A 12,447-nucleotide genomic window follows, 5' to 3' on the forward strand; every position below is an offset into this window, starting at 1 on the left:
ACGCTCCAACTTCACAATTCTGGTTCTTCCAGTTAGTCCTAACGCCTCGAGCCACATGCAAAAATTCAGACACAGAAACCCCAGCTGAGAAGAGAACAGACTCCAATTACCTGTTCCATTTCCATCCAGTCCTCGCAAATAAGGAAAACTGTCCACCTCGGACGGGGAGCTGGCGGCCGTGAGGAAGGCCGTGAGGTCGCTGTAGCTGGTGTTCTCAGGCAGCCGCAGAGCTCTCCTCTGGAAGTGAACTCGGGGCTGTGGCCGGGCACCTGCAGAAATGAACTTCTGAGTTACCTCCCAGAGGAGCAGTAAATCTCCGGCAACCAGGAAGCGCTTCTCCGTGCAGCAGCGCGTCCGCCTCCCCCGCCCCTCCCCCTGGTCCCCGCATCTCCGCCCCTCCCCCACTGGCGCAGGGCATAGAGATGTGACAACATGCTATTATAGGGCTAGAAATAATAGCCCATTGTCACGTTTGTTTTGACACAGGATGTTATTTAGGTTTTTAACATAAAAGCTTTCCAAGTCCTATTTGTGAGTGAGCTTTTCACTGCCCAGCATTTGCCCGTGGAGGGGGGCAACATTTTAGGAAAGGAAGTCCACACGGGTGAAAGGAACAGATGACGGTTCATCTCTTTATGTAAACAAAGCAAGCAATACCCTCTGAGACTGTTACAAACACCTCCTCAATCTTCTGGTAAAATCTGCTTTACCTCCACAGACCAAGTGGAGGCAGAGCAAGGGAATTCCACGGGCAGCCCCGGACAAGAATTGCAAACAAGAGCCCAACAGTAACTAATGCTTTTGCTTCTGCAGACGCTGCCATGGCATCTGGTCTCTGGGGATGGGGGGCACCCTATTCATCGCCCATTATGTTGCCTCTTTGAGGAGGAGGCTCTTGAAAGGAGGTGGAAATGCTCCCATTGCTGCCCGCAGCTCCTCTGTGCAGAAGGACGGGCAGGGCCCCTGCAGGCGGTTCCCCGTGGAGACATCGTCTGCGGCGTGTGCTCCAGATGTTGTTTTGACTGCAGAACCCGAACCTGTTTTTCCCTTAATGCTATGGCGACAATCACAAGACGTCAAGGTGCTAAGTCGTTTTGCGCAAAACCAGCAAAAACCTCCTGAAGACACAAATTAATAGAAGTGGAAGTTGTGGTGGCACTTACACACTTCTGTGGATTAGAAGAGCCGTTCCTCAAAAGCAATGATCCGCCCAGCCGTGCTGGTCACATCCTGCCCCGGGGCCTGTGGTTTCCCCTGCGGTCGGTTAGGGGCTCCCTGGCCCAGATCTGGGGCTGTCTGAGCCCATGGTCTTTATGTCTACCTACCCCAGGGTTCCTTTTAACCCTAATCAGAAAGTTTCAAGTGGGGAATACGCTTATCCAAAAGGGTTCTAGCAGAAGGGTGTTTCAGAGCTCAAAGGTATCAAAGAGTCCACATTTCTTTTTTTTAAAGATTTTATTTATTTATTTGACAGAGACTGCAAGAGAGGGGACACAAGCAGGGGGAATGGGAGAGGGAGAAGCAGGATCCCCACTGAGCAGGGAGTCCCAGGACCCTGGGAACATGACCTGAGCCAAAGGCAGACACGTAACAACTGAGCCACCCAGGCACCCCAAAGAGGCCACATTTCTCTTCCTATAAGCCAGGCCGCAGAAGCCTGACAGATGTGAAGTCTGGGGTACCTGGAGTGAGTACCACTGAGGTAGCGGAGAATGAGATGCACCCCAAAGCACCTAAAAATCACCTGAGTTCTCAGATGACTGGTTCTCCACTCCGTGAAGCACAGGCCCCACTTTCAGGCCCCTGGGAGCCAGATGCCTAAAGTCATGACTCCTATCTACCTTCTGTCACCTCCACTGAAACTAACTGGACAGATACGTACCCTGGTCTCAAAGCCCCATGGCATCTCTACCCCCAAAACAACCCACGGCCGTGCACTAGCCTCCAAGTGTCTGTCTCTGTTCACTCCCAGCTCTGCTCAGTCTGGTCTTTTCCTTTGATGTCACAGAAGACTGATGTCTTCCTCCTGTCCCCTCCTCGGTCTGCACAGAGTTTGGATACCTTGCACCCTCAAGGAATCCCCATGCCTGAGGAGGAGTAGTCTGCTTCTCTGCTCTTCTCTCTGCTGCGCTTGGAGATAGAAAGTCAAAGCCAACCTTTTCTTTTTCACACCCTCACCTGAGCTACGCAACATTTTTCCCTGCTCCTATTATGGCTGTCAGTTACAGTGACTTTCCGAGAACTTATTTCTCTTTCTTTACTGTTCTTCAATCTAAACAATGCTGCCGATGCTCACCTGGGTTACACATGTGGGGGAAACGGACTTGCTAAATAAGAAAAGTGTCTACAGTATGACAGGGCAGAGGGACTTGTCCTCATGAGGGCTGAGGCAGAACAGGGTGGGACACTTGCCCCCTTTCAGGCCTCTGGAAAAGGGTGGCTGCTGACAGGTGAAGGGGGAATCACACTGACCCCCTCATGGGGACTGGCCTGGAACGTGAAGACCCCAGAACCAGCCGCTCTTCGGCTCTCAGGGGCCTCTGGCTGCCCCTCCCCCTCTCCCTACCTCCCTCTCTCTAACAGACTTGCAGCCTTCTCTTGTTCTCTGGAATATCATGCATTTCGTTGGGAGATGCAACTCTCTCCTCCCCACCCCTGCTCTGCCCTCCCTCAGTTGCCTCCCCTTCCTTTTCTGTGCAGGAGGACTTGGTCACGAGCCAGACATCTGGGGTCTATCTGCTGTGGCTGGCGGGTGGGGGGCAAACAGAGGTGATGCCGGGGGCAGGTTAACTAGCCAGGGACATGGCCTGTCCAGCTGATTGGACACAAGCTGTGACCAGCATGACACGGATCCCTGTCTGCTGAGGGACCAAACACACCCCCAGACACAGAGCAAAGGCAAGACCTCTCTCTGCCTGCTGAAATGACCAAAGAAGCATCTGAGGAGTTAGGGAAGGGTCGAAGCTACTCTAGGCCTCAGTGTAAATGGCACGAAAGCGTCTGTGAGTGGCTGGGGGAGCAGTCATGTCCTCACGCCCATCTTCCTCTATCAGCACGGCTGGATTTCCGCAGTTCCAGGACGAGGCGGGATTGGCTGGGGTTGGGAGGACTGAGGGGACAAGCCTGGCTAGGTCTTCTCTGGATGCTTCTCCCGCATTCCCCACAACAGCGGGTGCTCAAATTTTCTATTTTTCTCAGACTTGGGGTTCTACCTGCATCCCCAGTGCTCAGCCCCTGTGCTACCAAAACCACTGGGTACTCCAAAATCTCTCTCTTTCCTCTTTTCTTGCGCCTTCTGTCCCTGCTTTCCTCCAGGGTCAACCCAAGCCTCTACCCCAACTTCTGCTTCTGATGCTGCAAGACTTCTTGCCTTTGTCAATCATCTTTCTCCACTGGCCTTTCCTCCACAGCCAACAAACACACCCATTCCTTCCTCATCTAGGAAATTAACACCAAAACAGGACTTCAGTGCTGCTGTCCCCTTAAGGGACTGCCTCCTCTCCTTCCACCCAACCCCCAACCATCTGGCTTTTACCCACACCACACACCGCCCTCGGAAATGTCAATGGATGACTGTACAATCTGCAAGCCCAGGACTATTTCTCGGCCATCCTCCTCACTGACCTCTTCACAATGGTCCACACTGTTCACCACCCCCGCCCAGAAACCCCTCCTGCTTGGCGCTCACAGTCCCGCATGCTACTCGCTCAAGTCAGCCAGCTTTTTCCTCTGCAAGTATGTTTTTTCTCCTCCCACCTCCGGATGAAGCAGTTCCTACGGGGTTGCTTTCAGCTGCCTCCTCTGTTTCTGGGTTCTTACCTTACTGCCTGCCCTCCACGGTGGCCTCCCTGTCTGCCTCATGCTCTTCCAAGCCCCGTGTCTGCACTTCCTCTGCCTTCCGGACACCTCTACCTGGAGGCCCCGCAGGCACTCCAACACCATCCCTACTTCCTCTCCCACTTCACCACACCCCCATTCTGCTCAACACCAGCTTTGCTTCCAGGCCACCGTCATTTTCCCCTTCGATTTTTCTAAGCATCCACTCACTGCCCGGGGTGGCTCATCTCCTCTCGTCAATTCCAGCAGCATCATCTCCTTTTCTGCCTCCACCCTACCTTACCCCTTGCCTTAACTGTGCTCCAGCCTTTCCCCTCTGCTGCTCTATCTACGGACACACAGACTTTCCTAAGGTCACTCTGGTCACATTCCTTCTCCGCTCAGAGACCTTCAGTGGATGGCCACCACTCAGCAAACAATGATGGCGGGGACAATTCTAGACCAGCACAGACCCAGACTACTACAGTTCCTGTCCTGTAAGGGAGAGGTGTAGTTCAGACATAAGAATTTACAGGTTCTTTTTTAAAAGATTTTATTGACTGGAGACAGAGGACAGGGAGAGGAGCAGAGGGAGAGGGACAAGCAGACTCTGTGCTCGGTGGGGTTCAATCTCATGACCCTGACATCACGACCCCAGCTGAAACCAAGAGTCAGACACTTGACCAACTGAGCCACCCAAGTAACCCCACGAAGTTCTCATACACATAGTATTTCACTTAATATTTACAACAATCTTGTGATGAAAGAACCCTCTCCTCTCTATGAGCGAGGAAGCAGAAGCCCAGAAAGGTTAAGTGAATTGCCCACAGTCATTCTCTTATAAGAGGCAAAAAGGAAGTCTTGCAATCCTAACTTCAGTTTCCCTTCCTGGTACACCATGCCTACCTCTCACCCTCTGGCCAAGCAGGACTGCACAGCTCTGTGCTTCCATACACGTGTTCGTGCCTTTCCCCCATAGTCTCTATCTGCACGTCCTACACGTCCTCCAAGATGTGTCTTAAATGCCACCTCTTCTATGGAGACGCCCTTGATCCCACCCCAACCTCTAAATGCTCTTTATATCTTTCTCCAGCATGGATTTTTTCAAACAAAAGATTTGTGAGAGAGAGAGTACGAATGGTGGGGAGGGGCAGAGGGAGAGGGAGAAGTAGATTCCCCAGTAAGCAGTGGGCTGGACTGGAGGGGCTTGATCCCAGAACCCTGGGGTCAGGACCTGAACTGAAGGCAGATGCTTACCTGACTGGGACCCCAGGCGCTCCTCCAGCACGGATTTTACTGTGCCCTCTTTTAGGTTTATTTAGAAATGTATACATCTCCCTAATCAGAGGAACCATGAGACGAGATCATGGATCAGGGGAATCACTCAGCTCTACATTTAAATCTTTCTTCTGCCGTCTTCTATTTGAGTGACTTTGGACTTCAGATTCTTTTTATTTTATTTTATTTTTAAAGATTTTATTTATTTATTTGACAGAGAGAGATCACAAGTAGGCAGAGAGGCAGGCAGAGAGAGGGGAAGGGAAGCAGGCCCCCTGCTAAGCAGAGAGCCCGATGCGGGACTGGATCCCAGGACCCTGAGATCATGACCTGAGCCGAAGGCAGTGGCTTAACCCACTGAGCCACCTAGGCGCCCAGGTTCTTTATTTCTAAAACAGGTATGGATCATGCCTGTCTCGTAATAAGGCTGCTGTGATGCTAGATCAGAGCGCACATGTACGATGCCTGGCAGTGCCTCCACATACAGAACAGGTACAGGATAAACACGAACTTCCCATCTCCTCTCCCCTTCCGGGTGGAAGCTCCTTGAAAGCAGGTGTGCTGTACAACACATTGCACGGTGTCCTAGATGTTGCTGGTACTCAACAAGATTTACAGAACTACGCGGAAAGATCAACCATATCCAGCAGCTCACGAAGTCCAAATGCCATCGGTCTCCATTCCGATGAGGTCAGGAGTCCTCAGTCTCAGCCCTATTGACATTTCAGGCCCAGGAGCTGCTGGGAGAGGGGCATGGGCTGCCTGCACACTGAAACACAGCTGACAGCACCCTTGGCTTCCAGCCGCCAGATGCCAGCAGTAGCTCTGAAGTTGTGACAACCAAAAAAGTCCCCAGACACTACCACCTAACGTCCCTAGGGGACAAAACTGCCCCAGTCTGGGAATGACTGCACCAGATGCTCTGAGCCTCCTGATGGTGGTCCAGACATGCACCCAGAGTCTCCTCTGCAAGGGGCACTGGATACATGAAAATGAAGAAGACAAAGGGTCCGCTGTCCCAGGGCTCAGGAGTACAGAAGGATTCATGGGCACGGCTTAATTACCAGTGTTTTAAGCACCAAAAGAGGAGCTCTATGTGAAAAAGTACAGAGGAAACCTCGAGAGAACTTTGTGGGTGGCATCCCTGACGGTGTCTGGAGGCAGAGTGGGGGTAGATGGAGGGGAGCGCACACCTGGAAGCAGGGCCAGTGTGTTGAGACGGGGGAGGCTGGGGAGGGCGGGGGACCCCAGAAGCCAGGTGCAGGCTGTGTGAGCCCCGCAGGGGAGGCGGCCTGCAGGGGTGTTGACAGGGCTCCCGGGATGGGAGGAGAAGATCGCATTTGTGCTCACCCAGTTCTGATGGCCGGCGGAGGGGCCGGAGGTGGGCCAAGCGGCTGTCACAAAGGGGTTCAGGTGAGAAGGGACAGAATGCCGGGTAAAGACAGGGGCCTTGGGATAGAAACTGAAGAGGTAGCTGGAGGCGGACAGACAGGCAGGGAAGAAAGAGTGGGAAGAGGCCAGAGGGGCAAGGAGCTGACGAGTGGGAAGCGATCCTCCAGGAGGACACCTAGGTCTGTGCAGCTCCACCCAGCCAAGCCCCTCACGGGGCGACCAGGACCTGGAAGGAGGCCCCCAGTGGCCACGCTTCTTTGGTTTGGGAGAGGGCAGAAATGCGGTGGAACCTGAAGGAGGAAGGGGGGTTATGAAGGCCTTTTCCTGGAACGGCAGGCTGCCGTTCAGGAAGCTGAGGGAGAGCAGGAGGAAAACCACAGGGCCTGAGGAGGAGATAAAGGGCAGAACCACCTTAGAGAGAAGGGGCTGGTGGTGGAGGAGGGGCCATAGCAGGCGCGTCACAAGGCCAGAGAGAAGCCACCAAGCCATCTTTCTCCCCGGTGGCCTCTCCTCTCTGTGAAACATGGTGAGGTCACTGCTAAGAGTAAGGTCACTGAGCGGAGAAGTGCGGGGTGTGGTGTGGATGAGGTGGGTGGGGCGTATAGCGGAGCCCTGGGGACCAGAAATCAGTGGGTGCTACTGGTGCCCCCCACCTCTGGAGCAGTCAGGTTCAAAGGCATCTTTGTGGTATCTTATTATTATTTATCTAAATTTTATTTAGTTAACATATACTGTATTATTAGTTTCAGGAGTAGAATTCAATGACTCATTAAGTTGTGCGAACACCCAGTGCTCATGACATCACGTGTCCTCCTTAAGGCCCGTCGGTCACTCTGTTATGCTATCCCCCACCTACCTACCCACCCCCCAGCAACCCTCAGTTTGTTTCCTAGAGTCTATTATGGTTTGCCTCCCTGTTTTTATCTTATTTTATTTTCCCTTCCCTTCCCTTCCCAGATGTTCACCTGTTTTCTTTCTTAAATTCCACATATGAGGGTGCCTGGGTGGCTCAGTGGGTTAAGTTGCTGCCTTTGGCTCAGGTCATGATCTCAGGGTCCTGGGATCCAGTCCCGCATCAGGGTCTCTGCTCAGCGGGGGGCCTGCTTCCCTCTCTCTCTCTCTCTGCCTGCCTCTCCGTCTACTTGTGATCTCTCCCTGTCAAATAAATGAATAAAATCTTTAAAAAAATTCCACATATGAGTGAGATCATATGATATTTGTCTTTCTTGCACTGACTTCATTTAGCTTAACGTAATACCCTCTAGTTCCAACCACATCATTGCTAATGGGAAGATTTCATTCTTTTTGATGGCTGAGTACTATTCCATGGTGTGTGTGTGTGTGTGTGTGTGTATGTGTGTGTGTGTACAAGATATGATACCCTCTTATATATGTTCTCAAATTCAGAGTCAACAAGATGCCCAACTTCTGAGACCCATGAAGGTCTGCTGGATGCTCTAGGAGCTGGAGCTGCAGGTCAACTGCTCAGAATTTACACAAATACCAAACCTACAGAGGAGAAAACAAGTGAGCAGTCTTTTTATTTTTCTAGGAACACTGTCATTTTCCATGTGTTTATTAAGTCTACTTTACCTGGGCATAAACATTTCAAAACAAAAACATCTACTGAAGCATGAAGCATCCAACTAATGAGAACAATGGGCTCCTTCCCCTCTTCTGTTTTCATCTCCACCCAGCAGTCTTCCTTCTCTGAAAGCTTTGACTTCAGTGTCACACAAAACTGAGCAATGGGGGGCACCTGGGTGGCTCAGTTGGTTAAGCTACTGCCTCCAGCTGGTCATGATCCTGGAGTCCCGGGATCGAGTCCCGCATCGGGCTCCCAGCTCCACGGGGAGTCTGCTTCTCCCTCTGACCTTCTCCTCACTCATGCTCTCTCTTTCAAATAAATAAATAAAATATTTAAAAAAATAAAATAAAATCTTTTAAAAAAAAAACAAACAACTGAGCAATGGGGCGATATCACCTAAGACCATGCACATAACGCGAGAAACTTCATTACTGAACGATTGTCACGCCACCTACCTTTTCTCAGAAGCGTGTAACACACTGTAACATCTGAGCAACATGCTACATCTGAGCAACATGCTAAAATTCAAAGACTTATGATACTTACATTTCTGATTAAGTACAAACTGATTTTTCTCCTCTGAATCCATCCCCCCCCAAAAATTCACCTATACATGACCAATCTGAGAACAAAAATTTAATATAGCTTTTATAAACTCAGTTTTATATTAATTTTATAGAACAGAATGGCAAAGACCAAAAATTATCTACTTATGGCTTTCCTTTCAACTGGTAAGAAGACCTGAAACACGCAGCATTATTATTGTCATGTCTCAATGCTACTGAGACAAGGAAAAATACAAGTAGCAATTATTACACTCATGAGCAAGGATCAGTGAAAAAATTAACAAAATTTCTGGGGCACCTGGGTGGCTCAGTCGATTAAGTGCTTGACTCTTATTCTCAGCTCAGGTCTTAATCTCAGGGTTGTGAGTTCAAGCCTGGCACTGGGCTTCACAGGGGATGTGGAGCCTACTTTAAAAAAATAAAAAAATTAGCAAAAATTTCTGTAATTTTAAAAAGCTGGAATGCAAATGAGATCTTAGGAAGGGAGTGAGGGTTCTGTTTTTGTTATGTCCAAACAGGAGGGAGTGAGACTGAACACATTAACTGTAACAAAACCTAACTGAATGATTTATGCTCCTATAATAGGACGGTGCCTCCTGTTCCATAGAGAAAAAGCTCTTCAACTACTCTTACCATGATGCATGTGCCTGGGTGTGAGCTGCATTTTTCTTAGAAACCACAAGGAAATAATTGACCAGGGCATGGACAATCCCTATAGGAAGTGCAAAAAGCACTTGTTATTTATACTTTAAACATTTTTTATTTAGGGGCACCTGGGCGGCTCAGTCGGTTATGACTGCCCTCGGCTCGGGTCATGACTGGGGTCCTAGGATCGAGCCCCACGTTGGGCGCTCTGCTTGGCAGGGAGTCTGCTTCTCCTCTCTCTGTGCTTGTTCTCTCTCGCTCTCTCTCAAATGAGTAAATAAAATCTTCAAAAAAAATTTTTTTTGAAGATTTTATTTATCTGTCAGAGAGAGAGAGAGCGCACAAGCAGGGAGCAGCAGGCAGAGGGAGAAGTAGGCTCCCTGCTGAGCAAGGAGCCTGATGCCTGACTCAGTCCCAGGACTCTGGGATCATAACCTGAGCCTAAGGCAGACGCTTAACCAACTGAGCCACCCAGGCGCCCCTAAAAAAATTTTTTTTATTCAGTCGTTCAATGAATTGCTCACTGATTACCTATCATGAGGCAGGTATATGGCCAGGCCCTGGGAAGGTTTTAAGGTGAACAGGATGTACTTTTTACCTTCAGATTTTGGAAAAAGTTAGGTGGAGAGATAAGGTATACTACCAAATACAGGAAAGGGAGTTATCAGAAAAAGATACAGAACCCCCAGCGGGAGGGTTGTTTTAATCCACTCTTCTGTTACTGATAAGGACTTGCTGGGGCAGGCAGGGAGACAGGGATGGGTCAGAACACAAGGGTGGGAGCCAGAGGGCATGGAAGCTGCAGGAGTGCCTTGTTCTGGGCTCCTGGCAGCCCAGGGCAACACAGCAGGAGTCTGTAGATTTCACTCCAACACAGCGTCATCAACAGGACTCCGCTAATCCCCAGTCTGCTTCTCTCTGTCCTGCTACCAAGCAACTTCCTTTCCTTACTCAAAATTTTCTAACCAGGGCTTCTAGGTGTTCTGGCATGATCACAGACACACTACTCCTCACAACCACTCTACTGAGAATCTCACCTCTTCTGGGTTCTTAGCTCAATCCCAGTAAAAGGAAGAGAAAGAACTGATGGCTCCAGATTTTCTCTCCCAGCCCCTGGCTGTACCGTGGACTGGTTACCCCTGAGCCGGTGGGCACAGGATATAAGCCCCATGGCCACTGAGGTTGAAGGGCAAGGCGCCTGCACGAGTCACATCTCCAGGGAAGATGGGAGACAAGACTTCCGGGAGGATGTGGCCTTTGCTGGTCTTGATGTCCAGGGAGCGTTTGGAGACAGACTGGAAGGTGGGGTGGGTACCCCAGATGGAAAACAGAAAAGGAACTTCAGTTAGGCTAGAATACTTTCTCCTTTGATACCTGAAGGAGAAGAACCCGGAGAAGGGAGGCTGAGACCAGATCATCAGGGGAGTGTGTGCTGTGTAAGGAGATTGGATTTTATTCTAGGGCAAACAGTGGGGGGGGGGGGCGGCGCTGGGACACGGAAAGAACAGGAGCTCTGCTCCCAGAAGACGCCTCTGGCCATTTAGTGCAAGGTGTACTGGAAAGGAGATACAAGAGCTGGGAAGTCTGGTTAATCTCACGCTCAGCTCCAATCCTAACTCAAAGACTAGAGGCCAAGCACACCCGTTGTGGGCTACTGCAAGGTCCGCAAGGAGACTGACCAGGGCCTGAATCACTGCATAGCCCATGGCAATGCAAGTGGGCAACACGTGGGCAGCAGAAACAAGGCAAGTTTGAGCAAGCACAGGAACATCGCAGAAATCACTCAGGGTATCAGGCCCGGGGCACTGGAACGCTGAGTCATGGAGCACGAGAAGGGGAGATGAAGGTCAAACACAACTTGTACATGGGGAGAAGGTGCCTGCTTACCCAGGGTACATGACATGATTTTGAGATCCTTCAAGAAGCCCCTCAGAGTCACCAGAGGAGACAATGAGGTCACGGGGCTGGCGGGTGACAGGGAGGGGCAGAGTAGGCAGTGACAAGGAGGTCTGGCAGCCACAGTGGGATAAAGTGGGGCCACAGCAATAGGCCTTATGGGCTGCAGTGTGAGCCCTTGTCACAAACACCTTGCTAAGGTTAGTGCCCCCCCCCCGCCCCGGGAGAGGGGGACTGAGAAGGGGTCACACATGTGGGAGTGGAAGTCAAAGGCACCTGGGAAGGAGGAGAGTAGAGTCTGCGATGGGAACTGGGACCAGGAAGTATGCGTGGAGGGGGCCGGGCTGCAGAACGCCTGCCCTCAGGAGACCACACATACCAATACCGCACTCTCCGCCCCTTCTTACCGACCCTCACCTTCCAGGTAACTGCACACCAACTGAGGCTCAGGGCCGGGGGGCTGCCCAGCCTTGAGCGTAAGCATTTGGAATTTTATTCCAAGTACAACAGGAAAACCGCTGAAGAGCGGAAGCAAGGGGACTTGATTGCTGTAACTGGATGAGGACTAGAGTATGGGCTTGCGAGGGTGGGAACGAGACAGACAGCCAATTCAAAACCTACTGCGGCTCTCCTGGGAGGGATGGGGCCTTAGATCGGTATGGTGGCAACCCAGATGGAGAAGCAGCTCTCCCAGGGAGCCAGCTGTGAGGAAAGAAGGGTCAGGGATAGTTCCAGGCTTTGGCTCGACCCGGGAGGCACCCTCTACTGAGATGGAGAGAACACAGCCAGATTTCCGTGATGCCAGAGATGACTATTAGACACCCGAGTGGAGATGGCAAGAAGCAGCCAGCAGGGGGCCTCCCTCACAGGGAGTCGGGGACGGAGGTGAGAGACAGGGAGTTCTGTGTCCTGGGAGCTTAAAACATGGGCCCATGAGATCTTCTGGGGGAGAGACCTGGAAAGAAGAAATATTGGCCCAGGACAGTCACTAAAGTGTCCTCAGAAGTGACCAAGAGGAGAAAGAAAATCAAGGCATGTTGTTATGTAAGTGAAGAGAGGAAAGTCTCAGGAAAGAGTGACCAGTCATCTCTGTGGGATGCTGTGGAGATGTCCAGGGAGATGTGGAGAGAGACGTCCTTGGGTTTGGCCACAGGGGCTTGTAAGAGACTCGGAGAAAGCAGTCTGTACGGAGTGCTAGGGAAGGAGAGCGCCTTGCAGGGCATGCACAGGGAAAGACAGGCAAGGGGGCAGGAAACAAAGGCATGC

General features: G+C 51.2%; 1 protein-coding gene across 1 annotated transcript in view; it reads right to left on the reverse strand.

The window, feature by feature from the left end:
- The window catches only part of FAM171A1 (family with sequence similarity 171 member A1), a 127,796-nt gene that overhangs the window by 32,142 nt on the left and 83,207 nt on the right, over positions 1–12,447 (reverse strand). Inside the window, exon 4 of the mRNA XM_044226629.1 lies at positions 111–269. Within this exon, the coding sequence (XP_044082564.1) occupies positions 111–269 (159 nt within the window). The remainder of the gene's footprint in view (positions 1–110; positions 270–12,447) is intronic.

Source organism: Neovison vison, chromosome 12 (assembly GCF_020171115.1).
Source record: "Neovison vison isolate M4711 chromosome 12, ASM_NN_V1, whole genome shotgun sequence".
Taxonomy (NCBI): Eukaryota; Metazoa; Chordata; class Mammalia; order Carnivora; family Mustelidae; genus Neogale; species Neogale vison.